This window comes from Lemur catta, chromosome 15 (assembly GCF_020740605.2).
Source record: "Lemur catta isolate mLemCat1 chromosome 15, mLemCat1.pri, whole genome shotgun sequence".
In the NCBI taxonomy this organism is placed as follows: Eukaryota; Metazoa; Chordata; class Mammalia; order Primates; family Lemuridae; genus Lemur; species Lemur catta.
In genome coordinates, this window is record NC_059142.1 from 39,714,002 (window position 1) to 39,741,427 (window position 27,426).

The 27,426-nt window shown below is 44.8% G+C and overlaps 2 protein-coding genes across 3 annotated transcripts; one reads left to right on the forward strand and one right to left on the reverse strand.

The window, feature by feature from the left end:
- Positions 1-1,462: 1,462 nt before the first annotated feature.
- On the reverse strand, positions 1,463-21,723 carry RETREG3 (reticulophagy regulator family member 3). Its single transcript, XM_045526591.1, has 9 exons — positions 21,353-21,723; positions 10,370-10,476; positions 8,071-8,101; positions 7,005-7,131; positions 6,286-6,370; positions 5,031-5,168; positions 3,487-3,569; positions 2,725-2,857; positions 1,463-1,948 (listed from the first exon to the last, which is right to left on the reverse strand). Exons 1-9 carry the CDS (start codon positions 21,589-21,591, stop codon positions 1,491-1,493), a joined length of 1,401 nt encoding a protein of 466 aa, XP_045382547.1. The 5' UTR covers positions 21,592-21,723; the 3' UTR covers positions 1,463-1,490.
- Positions 21,724-21,773: 50 nt separating this feature from the next.
- Positions 21,774-26,598, forward strand: TUBG1 (tubulin gamma 1). 2 transcript variants are annotated; one of them, XM_045526593.1, is made up of 11 exons: positions 21,774-22,035; positions 22,336-22,448; positions 22,649-22,816; positions 23,681-23,749; positions 24,014-24,093; positions 24,558-24,684; positions 24,925-25,011; positions 25,130-25,279; positions 25,583-25,735; positions 25,819-25,980; positions 26,168-26,598. In XM_045526593.1, the coding sequence occupies exons 1-11, from the start codon at positions 21,987-21,989 to the stop codon at positions 26,363-26,365; spliced, it is 1,356 nt and encodes a 451-aa protein (XP_045382549.1). In that variant the 5' UTR covers positions 21,774-21,986; the 3' UTR covers positions 26,366-26,598. The 2 variants fall into 2 exon arrangements, with proteins under 2 accessions (XP_045382549.1, XP_045382550.1); XM_045526594.1 differs by having other exon boundaries at positions 21,908-22,035; positions 23,681-23,776.
- Positions 26,599-27,426: the final 828 nt, after the last annotated feature.

Genomic DNA, 27,426 nt, shown 5'->3' on the forward strand with positions numbered 1-27,426 from the left:
GGAGCTCACGTATAAGACATCTGGGCTCTGAGAAGAGAGAAGGTGTACAAAGTCTAAGAACTCTAAAGTGGGGGAATGCCACTACCCCTGACCGTCACACAAAGGTGACTATGAGATAGGCACCAGCTCTTCTCTCTTCTCACTGTTAACCATTTTCACTCCCTGGCCTCTGTACCTTGTCCATTAACCAAGAGCAAACATGTCAGCACACCCCCACCTGCAGCATGTGAAATAGGCTCTGTCCAACATCCCTCACCCAAGTATGGGGGTGTTGGGGGAGTGGTCCCTGAGGATCAGCAAAGGGTTAATGCAGAAGGAACGAGGATAGAAGAGTTTGGCTTGAGCTCTGATTAGGGAGGCAGAGAGAGGCTGTAGGCTGGCACAGGTTTAAAACCAACTACCATTTTTGGGTTTTTGTCTCACATGATTTTACTAGGGGCCACAGAATAGATACCCCTCAAATAGATACCCCTCTGCTGATTACACATTCTTGCTAACTGGGCTCATCCTTAAAGGAGGCCCTGCCAAGTTGGGAACAGATGAAAATAAAAGCAGTAAAGTAGCTGAGCAGGGAGTAAGAACAGCTGGTGGAAGAAGAGCTTGTGGCTCCTGGGATGAATGCCATGGAGCCATTTGTAAAGTGCTACTTTGCCATCCCCCATGGAATTATTGCTTCTCCAAAGGAGAAGCAGGGGAAGGACCAGGAACATAGAAATGGGCATGGTATTGCTTTGCTCACTGCTCAGGCTGATGGTCAAATGGAACCAGGGGTTAGCAGCACCAAAGACAACCACACAGCTCCAGAAGATTCAGAGGCACTCACTAACCCTCCCAGCCAGCTGACCCTCATGGCCCAAGGTGATGTAGGAGAGGCCCATCCCCACAACGTGTTCACATTTCTTAAATTTCACAAGCAATACTCTGGAGCACTGAGGGTCAGGCCTCAAAAAATGAGGATGGGCTAGGGGAGAGGGAGCAGGCCTGTTCTGCAGAATCAAAGAACAAGCTTGCTTTAAAAAAAAACACAAATCAAATCCTTGTTTAACAAAAGAAAATGATAACAATGTAGCTCTTATAGCTGCTGCATGACTTCTGGGGCTATACGGAGGTGATGAAGTGAGGAAGGGATGGGCTCTTTTACCAGTGAGGGCCTCTGAGCACCCATACCTAAAAGCAAACAGCAGCACCTCCTCAAAGGGGAACCAATATCCCTGACTACTTTGTTCCCCAAAAATACCATCCAGAGGGAGAGAAGCCTCCCTCAGGGGAGCACACTCTCACTTCAGTGACTGAGCTCAGAAATGTGTGTCCAGCTGGTAGCAGGGAAGTGAGTATCCTCTATAAGCAGGCCTCTGAGCATCAGTCAGGCTACCCAGCATACGAATATAATTCAGGGGATGGGAGCTGGGTTCTCCCCTTGCCCCGTCACCTTAAGTGGGATGGGGAGAAAAAAATCTAAACCACGGTGACCCCCAAAAGGAGTCTCTGCCTCAGTGGCTCCTGGAACTGGCAGGGTCCAGCTGATTTAGTTCTGACTGATCCAGAAGTTCAAAGTCATCCCCCTCAGCATCAGTGTCCAGGTCTGAACTGGGGGACCGGAGGAAACCTCTTGTTGCTCTCCGGGAAGGTGGGCCAGAAGGGCCAGGCTGGGAGGCCCCTGATAAGGCCAGCTGGATCATACCCTGGGAGACCAGACTGGCAAGGTTGCTGGTGAGGTTGGATCCTACAGGCAGAGCACCAAGCAGGAGCTCTGGCAGTGCAGCCTCTTCCCTACTGGCAGGGGGCGCCTGGGGCTCCTCGGCCCCCGGTGGGGAACGGTACATCAAACTAGGCATGCCAATGCTGGTGTCGTCCTCATCATCCAGGCCAGCAGGATCCACATTAATGGAAGGGAAGTCTGGAAGGTCTCTGGCAAAGGATTCCTCTGGATCACTGTGACCATCTAAGTCTGGGAGAATACAGGGGTGTCTAAGACATGGAAACTACCTGGCCCTCCTGTGGCCCCAGACCTACAAAATGCCCCACATAGCCAGACTGTTTCCACCCTGGATTTCTCAGGGTGAAGCAAAACCCATGGGACTGGTTTAGCTTTTCCCCCCTCCTTATGGATGGCTGTGATCTCTACTGGCCAGAACTCCCCATCTCTTCCTCTACTATGTCCCTCATGAAGCTAGAGCCCAAAGCTACTAAGAGACAGAGGGCTTCAAGAAAAGCTGCAGTTGGCCAGGCGTGGTGGTTCATGCCTGTAATCCTAGCACTCTGGGAGGCCGAGGCGGGTGGATCGCTCGAGGTCAGGAGTTCGAGACCAGCCTCAGCAAGAGTGAGACCCCGTCTCTACTAAAAGTAGAAAGAAATTATATGGACAACTAAAAAAATATGTATATATAGAAAAAATTAGCCGGGCATGGTGGCGCATGCCTGTAGTCCCAGCTACTCAGGAGGCTGAGGCAGAAGGATCGCTTAAGCCCAGGAGTTTGAGGTTGCTGTGAGCTAGGCTGATGCCACGGCACTCATTCTCGCTCTAGCCCGGGCAACAGAGCGAGACTGTGTCTCAAAAAAAAAAAAAAGAGCTGCAGTGCTATCCTGGCTGTAGCCACACCCCTCAGGCTGCTTTGCCACCTGGCCTACAGCTCAGAAAACAGGAGAGTAGGGGCTACCAGTATCCCCTCTGTTCAGGGAAGCTGAGAGGCAACATTATCAATTCAGGTCAAAGGTTCCCCTCACCTTCAGAGCCTTCTGTTAGAGGTGTTTGGCCCCTTGAAAGATTGAATGTGCCATTGTCTGTACAGGAGACCTCAGCATCCGAGTGCTCAGAGTCTGTGATGGCCAATTCCCTGGCAACAGTAGAATCATCCAGCTTAGGAAAAGAAAAGACCAACAAGCCTGAGATGATGCCATTAGGAACCAAATGCAGTCCCCATGTACAGCTTTACTAATTAGCTGTCCTTAAAGGCTACCTGAAGGCCATCAGTGTAACCAGGGATAGACAGGGACTTTAGTCAAAATCTTGGCTTTTTTTAGGCTGCTCTCCCAAAGAAAACACTCTTATTCACTCATTTCTTGAGCACAGGAAGAAAAGTAGTCTTAGGAATCAATTAGCCACTTACTTGTAAGCAAGTACTTGATTCAGAAGTAACTGTTCACAGGTGGCCAGGAGGACACACATAGTGCCCAGACTGACCTAAGGATGGACTGAGCTTTTTAAAAGATGATCACACCAGCTCCACAAGTTCTTCCATGGTAGGGTAAAAGGACACACGGAAGAGGGTGTGCTGGGCTTCAGGCTTAAATTGAGATGTAGGTACAAAGTCCCAGTATAACCCTAGCTTCTCTCCTTGTCACTGCTCTCGGGAGCAAGCGGAGTCCAGGGCTTAGAGAGGCCATGATGAGCTTGAAACCTGTTTACTGCCTAAATGTGAGCTGCCAGGTGGTTAAAAGGGAGCTAAAGAAAACTGGCCAGTGAAACAGCTCCCACACTCAAAATACCTGAGGACAGAAGGCAGCAAGCTCTTCTTCGCTGTCACTGTGGTTGTCCATGGCCCGTTCTGGATGAAGAGCTCTGCGGCGCACTGTGTGGAAAGAACAGAAAGCTGTGGATGCCTTCCCTGGGGATGCAGGGTGGAACCCCCCCCCCCCTTAGACTTCAAAGGCATAAAATCAGAACAAAAGAAAGAGTCCCTGTGAATATGGCCCTAAGCCTACATAACAATATCTGAGGGCAGAGCTGCTGAGCCTAAGTAACAAGGAGAGCTAGTAACACAAGAGAGACGATCTCTCTTCCAACATCCTTCCCTCCACATTTCCCTTAACCTCTACACATTTCTATCCCGGTCAGATGATCAACTACCAGGTTTGTCGGCCAGGTGCGGTGGCTCAGGTCTGTAATCCTAGCACTCCGGGAGGCCAAGGCGGGTGGATCGTTTGAGCTCAGGAGTTCGAGACCAGCCTGAGCAAGAGTGAGAGCCCATCTCTACTAAAAAAATAGAAAGAATTTATATGGACAACTAAAAATACATATAGAAAAAATTAGCTGGGCATAGTGGTGCACGCTTGTAGTCCCAGCTACTCGGGAGGCTGAAGCAGGAGGATTGCTTGAGCCCAGGAGTTTGAGGTTGCTGTGAGCTAGGCTGACGCCATGGCACACTACCCTGGGCAACAGAGTGAGACTCTGTCTCCAGGAAAAAAAAAAAAAAAAAAAAAAAAGCTCAAAAAATTTTGTAAAAAGAAAGAAAAAAGGTTTGTCAGTAACTGTCAAGCAAAAGGCAGACCTGATGTCAAGGTAGTAAGTGGACACTATCATAGGGAGGGCAAAAGAAGATGCCCACCTTGGTTAAAATCAGGCTTTTGAGGACCAATACTATTTAAATGGCTACCCCAGGGGTAGCTGGGCCTTGGTGACCATGTGCAGGGCTCTTTGAAGGCCAGGGTTTATGAAACACTCAACCTGACAAGACCACAGAAGAGATGGAAAAGTTTGCATTACCATCATTAATGTGTTGGATGGATCTCAGGCTAGTACACTTCTGACTCTGAGGTAGCAGTTTTTAATCACCTTTGGGAGGCAGCCTTCAGTGGTGAAGATGCCAGGCTTAGGAGCTGAAAAGTCCTGCTTTGACATTTACTACCTGTGAGCTTCAATTTCCTTAATTAGAGAGGGAGGATAATACCACTCCCTCAAGGTTACTGTAAAGATTAATTAAGACAGTAAGACAGTGCACACAGAGTAGCCAGCACAGTGCTTGGGCACATATAAAGTGCTTCACAAATAGCAGATAATAACTAGGGAGGGATATCTTCACTGTCTACCTTTTATTCACTAAGATCTTTTCTCAGATTTATTTAAAATGAGAGTCTAGGATTCCAAATGAGAAAAAACTGGCAAGCCTGCATAGTTTCCCTGGAATAGAATATCACTTTTACCTACCACCCCCCCCCCCACTTCTCCCACTTCTAATCTGTCAGACCTACAGCCCTCTCCTCTTCCCCAAACTGCCCAAGTGGAAGGAAGCCTCCCCATGCATGACACTTACATTGCCTCTCTCTCTGCTTGGACATCATGTAGCCACGGACACTGAAGTCCAGCCGCTGCAGGACTGGCTTCAGCCACACATATGCTCGATCCCACAGTCGGTGATACACAGCAAGGGGCCACATCATGACAGTGACAACTGAGAGGCAACATGGGAAACAGTGGAAAAATGGAGAAGGAGCTGCATAATACATTCCTAACTGTCCCTGTGCTATTATGTCCTTAGGGGTTAGACACGTAGTGTGGAACAGTTCTGCTTAATTCTGCTGATCATCTTCACCAGTCTCCCCACTACACGAGTGGGGCTTTGAAGTCAGCCCCACAGGGCCTAGAACATGGCTGTGTGTAGCAGAGTATGCTGGTGACAGGCTAAGGGCAGAACCAGACAGTGTGGTCACTTGCCTATGGGTGTCACTGAGCCATAAACAAGACTAAATGGTAACAATGCCTCAGAAACTACACAAAAAAATCATGTGAGCTTCTGATGTATAATGGCCACAGCCACAACTACTCGGTTACTCCAGCCCCAAGCAAGCAGAATACATGCCAATAGGAAGTAAATAAATTTATAAAAATATGCTATGGGGGTGGGGGGAAAGTGCTCCAAGATAAACAGAACCTAGTAGAACCCCTAAGAGTTATGTTTTGCTGTTATACAATACCCTGGGGCTCTAAAAATTCCCTCCTTAAATAGGGACAGGCAGTCCTTTATAGTTAATAATACAATGTATGTTAGTGGACCCTCATTAATTTCTAAAACTGGGCCGGGCATATTGCCTCACGCCTGTAATCCTAGCACTCTGGGTGGCTGAGGCGGGAGGATTGCTTGAGCTCAGGAGTTCAAGACCAGCCTGAGCAAGAGTGAGATCCCATCTCTACTAAAAATAGCTGGGTGTGGTAGCCTGTAGTCTCAGCTACTTGGGAGGTTGAGGCAGGAGGATCACTTGAGCCCAGGAGTTTGAGGTTGCTGTGAGCTAGGCTGATGCCATGGCACTCCAGCCCCAGTGACAGGGCAAGACTCTAGCTCAAAAAAAAAAAAAAATTTCTAAAACTGATTTGGTAAGAAATGGACTTTATATGTAGAGAGCCTGCTACGACTAAGAATAAAGACACTTTCATGACACCAAACAGGTCACAAAAATATGAAAAGGTCATTTCCTGGAGAATGAAATATTAAAGTCCTCCCTCTCCCTAGACCTAGAGTTAGCTAGGGTGGGAGACCTATGAGCAGGGTACAGCTCATAAGCCATACTTACGCATCAAGTAGGACAGCAGGAGCCCAGGGATGTAGCGACCCAAGACAGCCAAAAAGGTCAGTATCCCACAGCTCAGCAAGCAGAACTGGGGGAGTCAAAAAATAGTATTAAGTTTCTGCCATATGCCAGGGTACTGGGATGGGGGTGGAGGGTTATGATAGAGATGTGACTGAAAGATTCTTTATGATCTATGAGTCAAACATGGACATGTCAGAATGACAGATATAACAACTCTTGCATCCAGTGGCGGTTCTGTTTGGGGGGAAAAGGAGGATATCCCCTTCTATTCAAACTCCTTTTACATGGTTAACCCCATAGGGCTGTACCTTTCACGCCGGGAAACTGGTTTGAATAAGACTTAGCCAAAAATTCTCTCTGAAAGCCAAGTGTTGGTGGTGGGTTTTTTAAGTCAAAAAAGTAAAAAACCCAACAACCTACCACATGTTTAATATGACACAGAATGCACACAAGCAAGCTTTCTTTTCCATGTTGGGGCAAGAAAATAGCCTACTCTAAGTGACAAACGCACCAAATGAAGAGTCACCAGGTTCTTGCCTTAGTCCTAATGGTGTTCAGAAGCCCCTTCCTATATCCCTTTCTCTCTATAAACATCACAGTCTTTTCTTTCTTGAATGAGGATCTGTAGTAAAGGAGCTGTTTCAGTTTAGCATGAACTGAACTGAGCAGCCAGAGATGAAAGCGAAAAAGGGAAGTCTTACCTTGCCTGGGTTTTGCTTTTTGAAAAGCAAAAGATTCCTTATGAAAATGGTCCCACTAACCCAGACTTCAGCTACATGGTGGCAGAGCTCGGGCACGCTGAGCAACCGAGGGTGCACAAAGCCCCAGCTATGGGAGAGAGAAGGGGGAGCTGTGAAAGGAGGGTGTTAAGGATCCCCCCATCTTGCTGTTGTAGGCAGCCAATGCTTTGGGGTTTAAACAGGGGCTGGAGAGTGGCTAGTCCCAGGTGCTTTAGAGGTGAAGCATGACTTCTTCTTGGCTCACCAGGTTGAAACTTGAATTTAGGGACTAGGAGGACAAACTTGTTCTGGCAACTCCACCCTATGAGCAAGCAGCCCAATCCACGTGTGTTAACCTGCCACCAGCTCCAAGGCCCTTCATGCTTACAAACATTTTCTTCCCTATACTCAGACCACTGCAATTCCCTGTGATTGCAAACTAGGGATAAAAGTAAAGCACAGTCTGACTGATAGACACCACTGCTGCTGAGGGGGAGGCAATGGTAGATGTGCCCCTCAGAGAGAAAATAAATAAAGCAAAGCCAAAATAAACCACAGCAGAGAAAATTCCTTGGATCAAACATACAGGGTGGATGAACTGAGAAATGAAAGCAGGAGCTATAAGACACAAGAGGAATCTTTGGCTTTGGCTTGCTGATGCCAGGAACCAATGTGTTTTCTGACCAGAACTTTAAATAGCCAGAGGTCACAGAAAACACTAAATAACCTGGTACAAAAGCCAGGAGACAAATGTTAGTTGCCTCTAAGTTTTCTCACTGGGGCTGAATAATGCAGCTGATTTCTTGGCATGTCAGCTTATGGGGCACTATAATACTTCTCTTTCAGAAACTTCTGTAAAGATCAGAGGACATTGGCCACCTCAGTATATTGCTGTCTGAACTTTAGGATGTGTTAAAATGATTATTTGGAAGAGACTAGGTTCTCAGCTTACACTGTGTGTCCAGAACATGGGTTAACAACATGTAACCAGAATATTACAAGAGAATCAATCACAGCAACAAAAAGGGATTTAATTAGTGTTCCATACCTCTCATTGTCTAATGCGTCGGGTCTTGGCACTACAATATTAAAACAAACACCAGCATTAGTTGGTAGGGAAAACTAAACATGAAAATGTTAGGCTGTTGGTCTGACGGCTCAAGTTTTAATAGGTTTGGGGAAAACAAAACAATAATAGCCAATAAAAAGGAGACACCATGTTAAACTGCCACAGTTAGGGAGCTGCAGAAAAGGGAATAATTGCTTATGCCTGCTTATTTCGAGAAGTAGAGGAAGAGGGATCCAAATGGACCATTAGAGCTCCTCTAGTTACCTCAGCTGAAAGCCAAGGTGTGAAAGAAAAATGGTTCATCTCACCCCGTGAGTGTGTCTGGCCTGCTTATACACATGAATGTGTTCCAGGCTGCCAAGGCATGTTTTAGCTACTCCAACCCTAGAAATCTGCCTGTCTCTTTAAAAAGTGACCCATTATCTACCTGGATGGTGTAAAGTCTTTTGACATTCACCAGCCTTAAATTAAGATAGGCAGATGAACTACATGATTCTTTGAAGTCTCTATAAAATTGGATGAGAATTTATTTAAAAGCTGTATACTCTTCTGGGAGGCTGAGGTGGGAGGATTGCTCAAGGTCAGGAGTTCCAGACCAGCCCGAGCAAGAGCAAGACCCTGTCTCTACTAAAAATAGAAAGAAATTAGCTGGACAACTAAAAATATATAGAAAAAATTAGCCAGGCATGGTGGTGCATGCCTGTAGTCCCAGCTATTCAGGAGGCTGAGGCAGAAGGATTGCTTAAGCCCAGGAGTTTGAGGTTGCTGCAAGCTAGGCCGACACCCGGGCAACAGAGTGAGACTCTGTCTCAAAAATAAATAAATAAAAATTAAAAAAAAATAAAAAAGCTACATACTCTGGTTTGAATATCCTATCAACACATCAAAATTAACATGTCTAAAACCTACATCAATTTTCCTTGCTCTCACTCCCCAACCTAAGCCAATTCTCCTGCCTGCCTTTGCCATTATCTGCTACCTGTAATGCCACTCTCCCACTCTCCTAGCTTTAAAATCCTAAAGTCAGTTTTTATCCCTTACTCTTCTCCCATCCAACAATTTATCATTTTTTTCCTTTTTATTAATAGAAATGCTAGCCAAAGTTTATCAGTTTTTTTTTTTTTTGAGTTCTGTCTTCTCTCCAGGACAAATATATCTTCCTTTTTCACAGCTCTCCAAGTCATCCATCATTTGTTTTCATGGACACCTCTCTGACTACCTCTCACAAAGATACTTTCATGGTCACCTAACAGATCTTCTTCCTCCCCTTTTTCTCCTTCCATGTGGTCCTATAAAATGCTACCAAATTAATCTTTACTGTCATCTCAGCATATAGCTCTAATTTAAAAAATCTTCAATGACCACCTACTATCTAACTTCTAAGCCTAACTTTAAGGCTTTATAAAATCTAATCCTGACATACTTTCAGTTTTATTTCCTACTACTCCCTTGAATGAACTTTTCATTCCTGTCAAAATGATCAACTCTCTGCTCTCAGGAGATGCTTTGCAGCTTCTGGTTCCCTAGACTTAGACTAATCAAGCCACTGGACTATCTAGAAACGTACTTTTCTCTCTACCTGTCCAAATCTTTTGCTTTGTTCAAGGTTTGAGCTAGGACCAAAATACATGACAAATATACCAATCACATACTGCACCGTGACATTCTGGTACTGTTCTATAACTATCATTTAATTTTTCATATGTTTATGTATGTATAATTTTGGGGGGAAAAAACATACCTTATAGTATTTTCTATAAGCCATAATGCTTAGCTTAGTATTTTGCAAATAAACACTTCAAAAGAAATTCTTTGCCTGTAATCCCAGCACTTTGGGAGGCTGAGACAAGAGGATCACTTGAGGCCAGGAGTTCACGACCAACCTAAGCAACACAACAAGACCCTGTTTCTTGAGGAAAAAAAAAATTTCTGAGAGGTTAACTGATACTGCCTCAACAAAGATATAGTATCTAATGAGGAGAATTATTTTGTAAAAAATTTGAGGACCACTTATTCCTCAGGCCATCATGTTGGCAAGAATATCTCAGGTGCTAGATACAGACTTGTTGAGCTTAGTAACAACAGGAAAGGAGAAACCAGCTCTAAGTAACCACAGAGGGGGCACAAGCCCTTCAAGTGTCTTCTAAAGCAAATGATTCACACTTCAAAAGATAGTCCCCAGCTCCATATACCTCCTCATAAATCCCCAAAACTAGAGGTAGAAATGACACGAAAAGCCATTTCCAGTTTCAACTGTTCTAAATGGTATCAAACTCACCTTTCATTTCAGGCCAGATTTTGTTCTTCCATTGATCAATACACACAATGATCATCAAGCCAAATGCAAGTAAAAACACAAGACGAAGGGATGTCAGCGCAAAGAACCTATAGAGAGGGGAAAAAAAAAAAACAGAAGATCATTATCCAATTAAGCTAATTTCAGAAAAGACCATATATACACTACAGGCTTTATGGTAAACAGACTTGAGTTCTAGTTTTTTTTGTTGTTGTTTGTTCTAACTAGTATATAACTAACGATATACCGTGTGGATTTTCTGGACTTGTTATTCTACCAACTGCGCAGAGATAATAATTTGCTCTGTAATGGCAGAGAACTAATTCAAATAACCTCTTACAGCCCTTTTCAACTTTAACTCTTATTTTCAGGGAGAAATTCATCCTTGATAACAACCTGTTATGATGAAAGCAAGTGTCTTTCTACCAAATTAGACCCTAGTGTAGGGCAACAAACTGATAGAAATACATTAAAAAACATTTAATTCAATTATATATCCTCTTACAGATGAAGGAACTGACACCAAAAAAGTAAATGACTTCATTAAGGTCACATAGAAAGGTGACACAAAAGCTAGATCTAAAACCTAACTCTGGGCCAAGTGTGGTGGATCATGCCTGTAATCCTAGCACTTTGGGAGGCTGAGGCGAGAGGAATCACTTGAGGCCAGAAGTCGGAGACCCCTGTCTCTACAAAATTAGAAAAAGACATTTGGTTGTTTATTTGTTTTTAGAGATAGGATCTTACTCTGTCACTCAGGCTGGGGATGTAGTGGCCCCAACACAGCTCACTGTAACCTCGAATTACTGGGCTCAAGCAATCTTCCTGCCTCAGCCTCCCAAGCTGGGGCTACAGGCACATGCCACAACGTCAAGCTAATTTTTAAACTTTTTTGTAGAGATGGGTCCACCTTCAGCAAAAAGCCATTTGAACATTCAGGGAACTCTAACACTGACAGTACATCTAATGATATTAAAGAACTATGAATTTTTTAGGTGGGATGTTAGTTATGTTATGTGCAAGGGTAGTTATGTTTTTAAAGAATCACTATCTTGTAGAGATAAATACTAAAATATTCATGAATGAAGTGATATGACAGCTGCGATGTGCTTTAAAATAATAGTTCAGCAAGAAAAAGTGTATGAAAATAGATGAAACAAGATTAACCATGGGTTGATAACTGCTGAAAGCTAGGTGATAAGTATATGGATTCTTAATACTATTCTCTCTACCTCTGCATATGTTTAAAATATTTCACAATAAAATGTTAAAATAAGAAAACCAAAAAGTCTAGTTCTTATGACTCTATTATACCACCCTAAAACCTCTAAGATGGTACCTTGCAGATTATCTGTATTCCAGTGCTGGCCCACAAGTTGATTTTACCAATTTGTAGGAATTCAGTACAGAAATTGAAAGTAAGCACTTAGAAATTTGTATTGAATTTTATCAAGTCAATTTGAATCTAATAATATATTTAGGCTGGTCTGAGTGCAGTGGTGTTTATAACTAATTGATAACAAGCGATTTTTTTTTTTTCAGACAGAGTCTTACTCTGTTGCCCAGGCTGGAGTGCCATGGCATCAGCCTAGCTCACACAGCAAACTCAAACTCCTGGGCTCAAGCGATCCTCCTGCCTCAGGCTCCCGAGTAGCTGGGACTACAGGCATGTACCACCATGCCCGGCTAATTTTTTTTGTGTGTGTGTATGTATGTATATATATATATATATATATGTTTAGTTGGCCAGATAATTTCTTTCTATTTTTAGCAGAGAAAGGGTCTCACTCTTGCTCAGGCTGGTCTCGAACTCCTGAGCTCAAGCGATTCTCCCACCTCGGGCTCCCAGAGTGCTAGGATTACAGGCGTGAGCCACCGAACCCAGCCCTATAGATTCTTTTGTTCCTTCTCCACTCCTTCTGCTTCACTTGACCAGCCTAAAAAAATACATATACTTAGACTTGTATTTCCTACATTTTAAAATTTAATTTTCTAGTAACTCATTTATGTTGTATTTTACAAAATTATTGATTTGCAATAGATTGGTGGAAAAAATACCACTAGTCCTTCACCACAGATGGTTTGAGAAATGCTGTTCTAAGATATAGAGGGAAGCCAAATGCATCACCAGAGAGGTGGTACAAGTACAGCAGGGCAGTAAAACAGAGCTTTTAAAGTTAGACTGGGGCTAGGCACAGTGGCTCATGCCTGTAATCCCAGCACTTTGTGAGGCCAAGGCAGGAGGATAGCTTAAGGTCAGGAATTCGAAACCAGCCTCGCAACATAACCTGAAGTTATGTTACAGTGAGCTATCATTGTGCCACTACACTACAGCCTGGATGACAGAATGAGACTCTGTCTCTAAAAAAAAAAAAAAAGAGACACAAACACACACACACACACACACACACACACACACACACACACACACGGCAGATGGCATTTTGCTCTGTTGCCCAGGCTGGAGTGCAGTGACCTGATCATAGCCTTCAACTCTTAGGTCAAGTGATTCTCCTGCCTTAGCCTTCCAAGTAGTTGGGACTACAGGCCTGCACTGCCACACCTGGCTTGGCAGAGGAACTTTAAATTTTGTCTCTAGACATTTCTGTACCTTTTAAAACATATACTCATGTTAGTTGTATAATTTTTTAAAATAAGAATTTAAAAACTATACAACGAATGAGGGATGGAAGGAAACAAGGAGAATTTAGAAATACAGTCACCATTGACAACCCTATTCCAATTTTTCCACCCCACCACTTAAAGGATACTGTAATTACACATAAGATTAAAGAATGAAAGCAGCTTAACAGAAGTAAGCCTCTAGAGCTGCCTCGGGCCATTAATCTTCTCTCCAAAGCCAGGGCATCCTCCCAACAAACAAGCAAATTTAACAAGCCCAAGGATAAGGGATCTAGAGTTTCTTGCTCCCCCATCCCAGCAGCAGCATGTAACACCACTGTTTTCTTCAGAGTACTTGAAAGGGCTCTCTAGGGAGGCAATCCAGACTGTCTGCAATTTCCCCTTCCCAGAGCGTGATTACTAACACAAATAGAAACTGGGAAGGGATATTAAGCTCTCCTAAAAAGGTTGGTTTTGCAAAGATGGTGGCAATAAAAATACTATTTCTCCACGACCTGAACTATTTTAGTAACTTGTTATAGCCCCATTTTCATATGTTTAAACTCAATTCAACAAACATTTATTGAGTGTCTATTATATGCCAAGTCCTTGTGGAAAGAAGCCCAGTTACAAAAAGTGTAAGACATGAACCTTATTCTCAAGTGTATTTGTGTGTGTGTGTGTGTGTGTGTGTGTATGATAAAACATAACAAAGTAATAATAACAAAGAGGAGGATATCTAAGCTGGGATTTGAAAGATAAATGGTAAGAAAACAGGGCAAAAAGGAGTAGGGAAAGAAGACAGGACATTCGGACAGGGAGAACAGCAAGCTAGCAAGATATTTAAGGAATTACAAGTAGTTTGATAGAACTAAAATATAAAAAACAGAGAGAGGGGATCAATGTGGGAAGAGAGGCATGAGTCAGATCATGAAGGCCTTTTATGATAAAGGGTATTGGGGTTTTATCCTGAAGATGAAGGTAAGCCAATACAGAGTTTTATAAAGGGAGTATTTTCTGGGTCATGAAGGCTAAAATACTGAGCATCTTCCTGAACAAGATTAATCCTGGGCGGGGCACAGTGGCTCACACATGTAATCCTATCACTCTGGGAGGCCGAGGTGGGTGGATCGCTTGAGGTCAGGAGTTCGAGACCAGCCTGAGCAAGAGTGAGACCCCATTTCTACTAAAAATAGAAATAAATTATCTGGCCAACTAAAATATGTATATATACAAAAAATTAGCTGGGCATGGTGGCACATGCCTGTAGTCCCAGCTACTGGGGAGGCTGAGGCAGTAGGATCACTTAAGCCCAGGAGTTTGAGGTTGCTGTGAGCTAGTCTGACACCACGGCACTCACTCTAGCCTGGGCAACAAAGCGAGACTCTGTCTCAAAAAAAAAAAAAAAAAATATTAATCCTGGTCCATAAATCAATTTTAGGCCTAGATGTATCCTTTCCTTTAACAAGCCACTGCAGGAACTTTAGAGCAAGAAGAGTTTTTCTGTATGATATAAACTAACATTTCTTGGGAAAATAGCTTCTTCCAAATACATGAAAAACTTAATAGAAAGATTACTGCAAAGAACTAGAGTTGACCCCTCCAAGGTAACTAACTAGGCAATGATTATTAAGGTTCCCTAGGGGTCTATCAGATACAAAATACTATGGATAAGTGTGTGCTCCTCCTTTCCTTCCAGCTCTCAATACAAAATTCCTAAATAAAAAGGGAATATCAACCCTAGATTGATGCGTTTTATGCAGAATGAGGTCACATCATGCTTGTCATTTTATAGATGTAACCTGGAAGTCCACCAGTAAAATAAATTCAGCAACTATGTGCAAGGAGGATAAGATATAACTGAAGATAAAGTACTTTTGAGACTGGTATAGGTAAGGGATGGAAGAAAAATAAGGGAGGCTTCCTCTGGGTTAGTTTAGTCCTGCAATGTCTACTTATGCAGGCCAAAAAATTCACAAGCAGATGTAACAGTACAGAAGTTTGATAAGGCAACATGCAAAATATTTTTCATCAACTATGATCAGAATGAGAAATTTCCAACGTAGCAGAAACAACTGCAAATATAGTCAAATCTGTATACTCACATGTGAATTATTCAATTTGAGGACTGCCACAGCACATTATTTCTTCTACTCACTACAGGCTCACGATCTATTTTTTTCTTTCTTTCTTTCTTTTTTTGAGACAGGGTCTCACTCTGTTGCCCAAGCTAGAGTGCAGTGGTGTCATCATAGCTCACTGCAACCTCAAACTCCTGGGCTCCAGTGCTCCTTCTGCCTCAGCCTCTCCAGTAGCTCGGACTACAGGCACATACCACACACCCAGCTGATTTTTCTATTTTTTGTTGAGACAAGGCCTAACTATGTTGTCAAAACTGGTCTTGAACTCCTCAAGAGATCCTCCCACCTTGGCCTCCCAAAGCTCTAGGATTACAGGCATAAACTGCTGTGCCCGGCCCTATTTTTTAATTATATATTTTTTTCTTATTTCCAAACGCAAGCATGTGTATTGGAGAAAGTTTAGAAAATATAAATAATTACAGAAAATTAAAGTGAAATTAGTACATCACTATCTAGGAAACAGTCTTACCAAAAGAAAAAAATTTTTGTGAACTTGAATCTGATCAAGCCTCTAGATCCAACTACCAATTTACAGGAAATATAGAGCACAGAGGGCTATGTTAAGCCACAGGGAGCAGTCAGCAAAATCCAATCTGTAGGATACTTTACAAGACAAAAGGGTTCCTTTAACAAAACAGAGTTATCAGTCACAATATATGGACTTCATCTGGATCCTAACCCAGTCTTAAAAAAAAGTATCATTTATGATAACCTTTATAAGAAAATCAGATACCTGAACACTGACTGTAATCATTAATTTTTTACATGTGATAATGGCAGTAGTATTTTTTTTTAAAGTCTATTTTTCAGAAACACATAGTGAAATACCTAAAGATTAAATGATATGACATCCAGGCTTTGTCAAAATACTGAGGAGGAGGTAAAAAGAACTAATGTACAGAAGATACGAAACTGACCATGAATTTACAAAATGTAAAGCTGAGTACATGGCGGTATATATTATTCTATCTGCTTATGTGTACATTTTAAATTTTCCATAATGAAGTTTTTTAAAATGATCCATCATCAACATACATACTCTAAATTGTGAAGAGAGGTTATTCTCTCCACTTAAAAAAATTTGCATATACAAACACTATGGAATTACATGGCATATCTAGTCTTTTCACTTGGTAATACATAGACATGATTTCCCATATCACCAGAAAAGCATCAAAAACCTTTTAAATGATTGCATCATACATATATACCATTAGTCTTTTAAACCATTCCCTAAACTCAGATGTTTCCAATTTTGATGTAATCAAGAAAAACTGAACTATAAATCCATCACTGAGCATAAATCTTTGTCCTTATCTGTGATTAACTACCCATTGGAATTATTGGGTCAAAAAACACTTTTTGTATAATAGCTTTATTCAGATATGGTGTGCATACCATAAAATTCACCTTTTTAAATGATCTAATTCAATGGTTTTTAGTATATTCACTAGTTGTGCAATTATCACCATTTTCTAATTTTAGAAAATTTCCATTATCCCAAAAGAAACCATACCCATCAGCAATCACTTCCCCATGTCTCCCAGCCCTGGAAAAGGTATTAACTTTTTAAATAGCTTAATATTCATTGCCAAACTACTTTCCAGAAAGGCTGTCCAATTTATGTTCCTATCAGCCATATGCTCATTTTTCCATATTTTCCCCAGAATTATCATTTTTCCAAACTTAAGTAGAAATTAACAACTCATTGCCATTTATGTATATTTGGACATTTTCATTACTAGTGAGAGTGAAATTTTATATATCCATTGATTTTTTTTTTCCCTTTTGTAAACTGTCCCTCTGCTTTGTCAGGGACTAAAATCCAATTAAATTATCAGTATAAATAAAATATCTCAGGCCAAATGAGGTGGCTCACACCTGTAATCCCAGTACTTTGGGAGGCCGAGGCAGGAAGACGGCTTGAGGCCAGGAGTTTGAGACCAGCCTGGACAACATAATAAGAACCCATCTCTACAAAAAATTTAAAACTAAACAAAAAACTAAAATATCCCTTGGAATAGCAATCTTGTGTCCAGAAAGATCATAAGAAATTCCAGAACCAAACATAATCTTTTTGAGGTTAACTATACCATGGATCCTTATTATTAGTACAGGAAAATTAAAGTTTACTAAAATCACAAATAATGACCACACATCCATTGTCAATCAAAGAAGATACTATTTCTAGGCTCCTTTGTTATTATAGAGTAAGCATGTCTCAGTGGCACTTCAGAACAAAGCATCCCATCCTACAGGGACTGAAAGCCCATTACTGCACTTGCGGCTGTCTAGTTAATGAGCACAAGTCACTGGTAAATTTAAAGGAAAAAATTAACTAAACCTGTATTACGTAGTGACAGTTGTTCCTTGCACAAAAACAGAAATGAAACCAACTAGCTGCTAATAGTAATGGAGAGAAAGCACCCAAGCTTACAATTAGGGCAGATAAAAACTGAAAGCAAAGAGAGGCAAACAGTAAACCAAGGCATTGTTGGGTGTCTTCTTGGCTACCAAAGGCAACAAGAACACTCCAAAGACCATTATCAGAAGCATTTGCTCAGTCTAGGTGCAGTGGCTCATGCCACAATACCAGTACTTTAGGAGGCTGAGGCAGGAGGAGTTCGATGTTGCAACGAGCTATGATTGCACCACTGCATTCTAGCCTGGGCAAGAGAGCTAGACACAGTCTCTTAAAAAAAAAAGAGGCTGAGTGCAGTGGCTCATATCTGTAATCCCAGCATTTGGGGAGGCTGAGGCAAGATCATTTCAGGCCAGGAGTTGGAGACCAGCCTGAACAACAAGGCAAGACCTCTAAAAAAAGAAAAAAAAAAGCCAGGTGTAGTGGTGCACACGTGTAGTCCAAGCTACTAGGGAAGCTGAGGCAGGAAGACTGCTTGAGCCCAGGAGTTTGAGGCTGCAGTGAGCTCTGATGACGCCACTGCATTCTAGCTCAGGTCTCAAAAAAAAAAAAAAAAAAAACCATTTGCTCAATTCATCTGAAATTTGATATGCAGATTTTTTCCCCCACAGAACAAATGTCTCTACTTAAATGAGCCCTCCCTTCCATTTCCTCTTCCTCATTATTGTTTTTGACTCAAATTCTAACATTTTAAATCAGAATGGCTTTATAGCCTTAATTACTTCTCAGGTCATTTTTTCATCTTAGGGGGTTTTAGGGGGAAGGGAAACATATTTTTTTCTCATTTGTGAAAACAACAGATTCCATAGTAACCTCCAGAAGTATACTATGGTTAACTCAGATTAGTGACTATAAAAGCAAATCCCAACAGGGAATCACTTTGTGAGTTGCTCTAAATCAATATTCCTAATTCAAAGACCACCTAGAAATCACGGAATGTTAAAAACTGTAATGAAGTTCAGCAGTCATCCAGCCCTCCTTGAACCACGTGCTCTTCATGGAGTGGGGGGAGGGAGCTTGGAGTTCACACACATTTCCAGTGCTCATTTACCCTCCCCTGTCTCTAAGTATGAGTCAAACCAAAAAGTTACTCGAACCTGTTCTTTTCTGATCCTGTCAGGATACATGTTTGCTGACTCTCACATTCTTCCCCAATTCACTCATTTACAGATGAGGTTGAGGCTAATGAAAATACAAGCTACTGGAAGGGAAGACTTGACATTTCCATTATTATCCTAGAGATAAAAACAGATCAGTGACCAGAAGTAATCTAGACTGGAAGATCTCTGATATGGCCATCATAATTTCTCTGGAACCTGAAAAAAAAAAAGTGAAAATCTTGAAATACTACAGTGACAAGGTATCTACAGCTATCTCTATCTTTTATGTTTTTTGTTTTTTTAAGATATAGGAGGGAACATTCACAGGTACAGAAAAACCATGACTGAGAACACAGAATACTAGAAGTGAGCGCTATCTACCTCAATTCTGATGATTTTTTTTTTTTGGTACTCTAATCTTCTAATACCTCAAAATGCATAAAAACCTAAGTTCATAATTTGCCATTATTCAAAATAAATCATGAAAGAAAAACTAAGTATTTCAGATTTGAATTTTCTAACTTGAGCTAATGATCCTCCTCCTTTTCCTAAACATTTAAAATATTTGTTACACCTCATAGGATTAACAAAAAAAGTAAAATGTTTGAGAAAGAAACATTCTTAAGTGAAATGTCAACACTCATACTCAATATGACACCGCTGGAATATGAAGTCCAACTTTCATTATAAATCTCTGATTACCTTCCAAGGAAGCTCATTTCCCCCAAACAATTCTGTGAACTCCAATGCCCTAGTCTCTGGGGCTTTAACACTACCTGTGCCCTGTATGTAGGCATGAGTCTTCTACATAAATGGCATACTCAACTGTTCTTTCAGTCTCAAGAGTCACACCCTCATTTTGCTATGTATCTCTCCCTCACCTTCTTAGAGTGTGATGGGAAAGTAACATGAGTAACTGAGCTCTGGATACACAGCAGGCAAGCTACCAGGAAATACCAGAGGTAAAGACCAATCACAACAGTGCTTTAAGAGACCCAGAGTACAAAAGAGAGTTCTGAGTGAGATTCTAAACATAGCATATCAATAAACTTAAGTAAACACTGTTAGGGGCCAGCACATTAAAGCTTATGTGCAAACCTCAACCCCAAATTCTGCTTCAGAAATCTCTTTCAGACAAGGAGCATATGAAAAGTCCCCTCCTCAAAAATAACAACATACATGCTATTAATTCATTTATGTTGATAAACCTTTGGTTTAAAATTCATTTAAACCCTGATAAAGTTTTCTTCATCAGCCAGTCATAGTTTGATACAAACTGGCTTCTTGAGAACCAACCTTCTTCCTAGGGGTACCAAACCCACGTGGGAAATAAAGTTTTGACTGGATAAATGCTCCTGAATGAGGTGCCATAGTTAAGGGTTTCTGACACAGAGCAATGGGAGGGAGGTTGGTACCTGAGGGTCAAGGAATAAGCACTACCAAAAATAAGTGAAGAATGTAGCAGGAAAAGTTTATCATCAAGTTTGCTAAAGACTCTGGAAGCAACAAATGCCAGAGACTGCTATGACACCTCTGACCTGGGTCTCCTTCAAACAGGGAGAGAGTTGAACACTGCCTTCAGGTCAACGAACTTGGAATTATTTGTTCTGCTCCAGCTCACTGAAAATCTTCTTTCAGACAAAGGATAAGGTTTTGATTTTAAAACCAAAAATTTTAAGAGGAAAGCTACTTTAGCAAAAACACTTTAAAAAAAAAAAAAAAGAAAACACATACTTTGTTGTTTCAGTCTTATTCCATTCACCTGCAGAAGCCCCACCCTACAGGGGTCAGTTGCCTTGGAACTTCCTGAGTTATGAACAAATCCAAACTAAGCTTGGTAGATCCTATGAAGCTAAGTCCACTTTAGGTGACGACAACTGAGAGGAGCAGCATTTCCATTTTCACAGAGCATGACATATACAGATACTTAACGCATATTTACAGTGCCACTTTCCCAGCTCAGGAAAACTCACACACACTGTTAGACATCCTCAATTTCCTTGCCTACAAACCGTGGCTAAATATGCCTAATTGCTTGGAAGAGGGAGGAGTTGCAATCATAAGAGGCTTTGGAACCGGTGAAATCTCACAATCACTATTTCCTAACTGTTCCTTAACAGCTTATATTTTCTTTCAAGTTGCAGCTTTGGAGGCTCACACTGACGCTCAGACTTCACAAACTTCCTTCCTCGATTATCTAACGTGTGAATTCACGCTAAAGGCTCAAGCTTGTTTTCTTATCACACCTACGGATACCTTTCCATGACCTCACACCTCTACTCCAAAAATAACTACTAACATCTCCGGAGACAGTCTCCAAACCACACTTGACAGATAAAAGAAGAGGGGTGATGGCCTTAAAGGGACATCGCTTTCCCGGGCTAAAAAGAGGCGCCCTCGCTCACTACGAGTGGCTCAAGAAGTTACCAGAAGCTCCTGACAGGGGTTAAGGGGCGGGGGTGCGGGCGCAGGTAAAGCAGGGAAGACAAGTGGAAAGCACTGGCAAGAACTGAGGTGCCAAAGCCTGGAGGCGGGATGCAGTGGAAGGAGGTAAAGCAAAAATAGGCAGGTACAGAAGGAGCCAGTGCAGCGAAGAAAACAGAGCAGGCGAGAGGTACAGCCCTAGAGAAACCTGACGAATTCGCGCCTCAGAGGGTTTTCAAAAGTCCAGTTCTCTCACCAGAAAGCCGCGTTCAGCCCCAGGCACCACAGGGCGCTTCTGGCTGGCCGCTCCCACACCAGGGCTGCCTGCACCCGGCTCAGCAGAGGCTCGTAAGGCCCCAGCACCTCCACCAGGGCCCGCCGTGCCGCCTCAACGTGCTGGTCCCGCTCGCAGGAGCCTGACGTAGTGCGGCAGCCCCTGAAAGTCGACCCCAAAGCTGGGCCTGGGGCCGCGGCCACCCCCTTAACCTCCGCCATCTCCCGCCGGCAGCCACAACATCCGGGGCCGTGGCCCGACAGTCACAATAACAGCAACTGCGCAGGTGCGGGATTCGGCGTGGGAGGCCGCTTCTCACCACAACGCGCTTGCGCACGGGCTCAAGCTCGTGTCCACCCAGAAGAGGGGAGGACGCTGCGTCAAAGTACGTCCCCTGCGCCGGGGCGCTGAGCCCAATCCGGAGCCGCGCACGCGCAGTCTGCGTGACTGAAGCCGAATGAATAAGGACGTGCCATCGTCAGAACTCAGCTCTCATTGGAGCGGAGAAAGTTGGTGGGTGGGGCAGGTTGTTTGGCGCTTGCGTCTTTCGGCGAGCGAGCAAGCGAGCAGCGGAGTTGCTGGCGGGAGTGGGTGCAACGCCGGTACCTGAAGAGCGATGCCGAGAGAAATCATCACCCTACAGTTGGGCCAGTGCGGCAATCAGAGTGAGCGAACCTCCGGCCCCTCCACTAGCCAGGTTCCTTAGATGCAATGGGATCTCGCTGTGGGATCCTGGACTCCGTCTGTCCTTCCCAGAGTCGTGGTTCTTGGAAAGGCGGGACGTCTGTGACCCAGTGTCCAGTTGCCCAGCCCCGAGGGGCCCTCTCTGCCCAGTCGCTGGCGTACAGCCCTTCCTCAGACATGGGCGAGTCTAACGGCTTGACTTTTTATCCTTGGACCCAGGCGCTCCTAATTGGCACCTACCCAGACTCTTATATCCTCTTTCTCCCCCGTCCCTCCCCCAGTTGGGTTCGAGTTCTGGAAACAACTGTGCGCCGAGCATGGTATCAGCCCCGAGGGCATCGTGGAGGAGTTCGCCACCGAGGGCACTGACCGCAAGGACGTCTTTTTCTACCAGGTGCCCCCAGCGACTTGGCCATGGCAGCCAGGGGCCCAGGAGCCTGAAGGGAAGGGAGTGGCCTGGTACTGGGAAACCCGCTGGGCAGAGGGGCCAGGCGGCTCATTTGAGGAGGGAGGGCCAGAAGGAGCCAGAGTTGGGAGGACTTAGGACTTGGCCTGCCTAGCTGATTGGGCCCCCTCCTGGACTTCCCTTGACAGGCAGACGATGAGCACTACATCCCCCGGGCTGTGCTGCTGGACCTGGAGCCCCGGGTGATCCACTCCATCCTCAACTCCCCCTATGCCAAGCTCTACAATCCAGAGAACATCTACCTGTCAGAGCACGGAGGAGGAGCTGGCAACAACTGGGCCAGCGGCTTCTCCCAGGTTATTTGCTAGTCCCTGGCGGGGCTCACAACACCCCATGTGAGGACAGGCCCTATAACTTCCCAGAGAGAAGTGAAACGAGATCAGGGATGTATGAGTGCTGGAGGGAGAGAGACATGGCTGCAGGGAGTTAACTATATTAATTAATTAATATGTAATATATTAAGAGCCTACACCAGCTAATGCTGTGTGCCAGGCCATTCTGCCTGCGTTACATATATTAACTTACTTAAACCTCCCAACAACCCTAGAGGTAGGTACTGCAATCCACAGTCTCTCATCTGCTTTTCCAGAATCCCAAAAGCTCTGAAACCAAAAGATGTTTCATAACTTGTTTAGCAGCACAACCAAATCTCAATGCAGACAGGCTATTTTATAGCTTCTATCGAACTATTGATACCTTTTATTAGAGAAATATTAATGTATTTAATTAATGTACCTCAGACCCCCAGTGGGATATTATTTAATATACATTATATGTGCCATATTACCTTTCTAAAATCTGAAATGTTTTAAATTCTAAAACATAACTGGCCCCAAGGATGTTAGATAAGGGTCTGTGGATCTATATTACCACCTTCATTGTACAGATGAGGAAACTGAGGCACAGAGAGATGAAGTAATCTACCCAGAGTCCCTCAGCTAAATAGAACTAGGGCTAATTTATGAACCCAGCTAGTCTGGGTATAGAGTGCTTCCTTGTAACCACTGTGCTGTACTGCCTGTCAGTGCAGATAAAAGAGGCAGCTATGCTCCAAACAAGGACTTTCAGGTACTATGAGGAGAATCGAGGATGGCTACTCTGAGGTCAGAGTCCTTGTTCCATGGTCCTGTCCCACTCTGACCCTCCCCATGTCTGTACAGGGAGAGAAGATCCATGAGGACATTTTTGACATCATAGACCGGGAGGCAGATGGTAGTGACAGTCTAGAGGTGAGTGACCCAGGAATGTGGGTAGAAGCCAACATAGGGAAGGTTTGGCAACACCTTTTAGAAGCCACCTATTAGGTAAAAGACTCACCCATGTACCCTTTGCACTGGACAGAAGCCACTGGGCCTTGCTGGAGACAAGGCAGTCTCCTAAGCTATGTGAGTCAGGGGACTGGAGGGGGAGGAAGGGCTCAGGAAAATGGGATAGGTACTGTTTGAAATCCTGCAACTAGATACCTGGACACTGACTGTCCCTTCCCCATGCAGGGCTTCGTGCTGTGTCACTCAATTGCTGGGGGGACAGGCTCTGGCCTGGGATCCTACCTCTTGGAACGGCTGAATGACAGGTAATTTTGTGTTCGGGAGACTAAAAGGAGACACAGCCTCCAACTTGGTTTTCTAAGTGACCGGGAGGCCCTATTGATATACCTCCCTATTTACTGGAGCAGGAAAGATACCTTCTATTCCTATATGGATATATCCTATAGTGAGGGATCCTGTAGTGAGGAAAGTGAAGTTATGACAGAACCCGATCACACTTTCAGTGGTGGGAACTGGAGCCTAGAATCTAGGCCCTGGATGAAGGTCCAGGGCATGTGGCCAGGTTTGGAGTTGGAATCACAGATCCTAAGATGTCTTTCTCCTTTGCCTTTAGGGTTACGGACTTCTAAAAATCAGGTCTCCCTTCTCTACTGATCTTTTGACCCCACCCCAATTACCCCATCCAGAGTTAGCTATTTCCAGACAGTTGTAGGGGAGCCCCATGTTCACCAAGCCTCCAGCCCTGATCCTGTTCTCCCAATGCCACCAGGTACCCCAAGAAGCTGGTGCAGACGTATTCAGTGTTTCCCAACCAGGACGAGATGAGCGACGTGGTGGTCCAGCCCTACAACTCTCTCCTCACACTCAAGAGGCTGACCCAGAATGCAGACTGTGTGGTGAGTCCTGGATTCTACTTTTCCCCACTCTGCCACAACCCCCGCTATTTAATGATTTTTGTGCCTTTAAAGAGTCCATTTTGAGCCCTTCTGAGCCCTAGGCCTGTGCAAAGATGGGTCTTTTTGGTGGGGCTTTCTGGCCATGAGGCTCAAGGGAGATTAAGCTTCAGAGTCTAGGGTCAAGCAGAGCTCCTATTTTTACTGTCCCTGTAAATCTGCCACCGTCTTCTGTCCCCCCAGGTGGTGCTGGACAACACGGCCCTGAACCGGATCGCCACAGACCGCCTACACATCCAGAACCCGTCCTTCTCCCAGATCAACCAGCTGGTGAGCCCCCACTCCTGGGCTCCTTTGGACTGGAAGGAAGCCCTCCTTGCTGGAGGACAATCTGGGGAAGGGAGGTCTGCCCAGGCCGAGGCCCATGACATGGCACCCCTGTCCCCAGGTGTCCACCATCATGTCGGCCAGCACCACCACCCTGCGCTACCCCGGCTACATGAACAATGACCTCATCGGCCTCATCGCCTCGCTCATCCCCACCCCACGGCTCCACTTCCTCATGACCGGCTACACCCCCCTCACCACAGACCAGTCAGTAAGAGCAGCCCTCAGTGTCCCAGGCCAGGCTGGCCCTGGGCCCAGCAGGCCCTGGCCCCGCCTTTCTCTGCTCCCTGCTGCCCCAGGAGCTGCCCTCTGTGGCCCCCAGAGGCTCAGGCACTGGCACAGAGCAGGCCACTTCCTTGCTGACTTGCTGTCCATCTTCCCTCTGCCTTTGGCTCTTGCCACAGACACCATTCTACCCCGGGTCTGATGGGGGACGTGTTGACTTCTCTGTCCATGTACCTCTGGACTCTGTCCTGAGTGCTAGTCTGGTCCCTGTGACCCACCCTCCCATCAGGTGGCCAGCGTGAGGAAGACCACGGTCCTGGATGTGATGAGGCGGCTGCTGCAGCCCAAGAATGTGATGGTGTCCACAGGCCGGGACCGCCAGACCAACCACTGCTACATCGCCATCCTCAACATCATCCAGGGAGAGGTGGACCCCACCCAGGTAGGCGAGGCCCCTTTGTTCTACCCCCAGGACCAACAGGGGTAGAGGAGAGGCTACCTCCACTGCCCCTGTGCCCACCCCAGGTCCACAAGAGCCTGCAGAGGATCCGGGAACGGAAGTTGGCCAACTTCATCCCCTGGGGCCCAGCCAGCATCCAGGTGGCCCTGTCGAGGAAGTCTCCCTACCTGCCCTCAGCCCACCGGGTCAGTGGGCTCATGATGGCCAACCACACTAGCATCTCCTCGGTGAGTGTCACACTTTGCACCTTCTTTCCTGAATCATTTTCCTGCTTATGCCTCCCCTCTCTGCATCCCTGCTGCCCCTGCTTCTGGCTTTTTTTGCTATAGGTATAGCCAGCCTTGGTTCCCTGGCTTTCTGGGCCATATTGTTACTTGAAGTTCTTTGTGACCCCTCCTTTCTGCACACCCCAAGCTCTTTGAGAGGACCTGTCGCCAGTATGACAAGTTGCGGAAGCGGGAGGCCTTCCTGGAGCAGTTCCGCAAGGAAGACATGTTCAAGGACAACTTTGACGAGATGGACACTTCCAGAGAGATTGTGCAGCAGCTCATCGATGAGTACCATGCAGCAACACGGCCGGACTACATCTCCTGGGGCACCCAGGAGCAGTGAGTCCCCCAGGACAGGGACCCTCATCTGCCTTACTGGTTGGCCCAGGCCCTGCCTGGCTGACCGTCCCCTCAGACCACAGATCAGGGACCTCACTCATCTCCTTCTCACATACGCGTGCACACACACACACATACACACACACACATGCACATGCACTCTCTATTGGCCTGGGTACACATTTACTTCTCTTATGAGACTATTTATCTTTAATAAAGAACTGGATATAAATCAAATCACTGGTCTCTTTGAAGCCTTTGGGAACTGGGGAAGGGGGGGATGCCTGTTCTTTCTCCATTACTCTGACAGGGTCCTCCCCCACTTCCAGCATCTTCAGTTCTGAGCAAACAGCCTCCCCTAGCTTTTCCTTCTGCCTGGTTTTGGAGAACACAGATGGGGTTTGACCCACCTGGAATTCCTTTGCAGGGTAAAAAGGCCAACAGATGTTACTTTGTTCTCTCCGTCTGACCCTCTCTGAGTTCCAGATCCCTCCCACCCTTCTATCAAGAGAACATTCCACCAGTTTCACATTCCCACTTCAGAGTGTCCTGTTGATCATCACAACCACAAGCCTGAGGCCAGCACTCCTACCACTAGGCCATGGGCAAGCAGTGGAGTCACAAAGCTTCTTGCAAGCAGGGCGGTGCTGGGGAGCCCCAGGAGAGCCGGTGGTTACAGGCAGCTGGAGTCTAAGAACATCAAGTCAACAGACCAAATCCAAAGCCTAGACTCTAATCAGGGCCAAAAATGGTTCCATAGTTGAGGGCCTATAATTCTGTTCTCGGGTGGTCTCTGGTTATTTAAAAGGCCAAGACCAGCACAGTGGCTCAAACGTACAATCCTAGCACTCTGGGAGGCTGAGGCTGGAGGATTGCTTGAGGTCAGGAGTTCAAGACCAGCCTGAGTGAGAGCAAGACCCCTCTTTACAAAAACTGGAAAAATTATCCAGGTGGGGTGGCATGCACCTGTATTTCCAGCTACTTGGGAGGCTGAGGCAGGAGGATGGCTTGAGCTCAGGAGTTTGAGGTTGCAGTGAACTATGATGATGCCACTGTATTCTAGCT

Coding starts and splice junctions, on each gene's coding strand:
- RETREG3 (XM_045526591.1), bottom strand. CDS start 21,591: ATGGCGGAGGTTAAGGGGGTGGCCGCGGCCCCAGGCCCAGCTTTGGGG. Junction 8,102..10,369: donor AATCTGGCCTGAAATGAAAG/GTGAGTTTGATA, acceptor TTAATATTGTAG/TGCCAAGACCCGACGCATTA. Junction 2,858..3,486: donor TTGCTGCCTTCTGTCCTCAG/GTATTTTGAGTG, acceptor TCTTTTCCTAAG/CTGGATGATTCTACTGTTGC.
- TUBG1 (XM_045526594.1), top strand. CDS start 21,987: ATGCCGAGAGAAATCATCACCCTACAGTTGGGCCAGTGCGGCAATCAG. Junction 22,036..22,335: donor GGGCCAGTGCGGCAATCAGA/GTGAGCGAACCT, acceptor TCCCTCCCCCAG/TTGGGTTCGAGTTCTGGAAA. Junction 22,449..22,648: donor AGGACGTCTTTTTCTACCAG/GTGCCCCCAGCG, acceptor TTCCCTTGACAG/GCAGACGATGAGCACTACAT.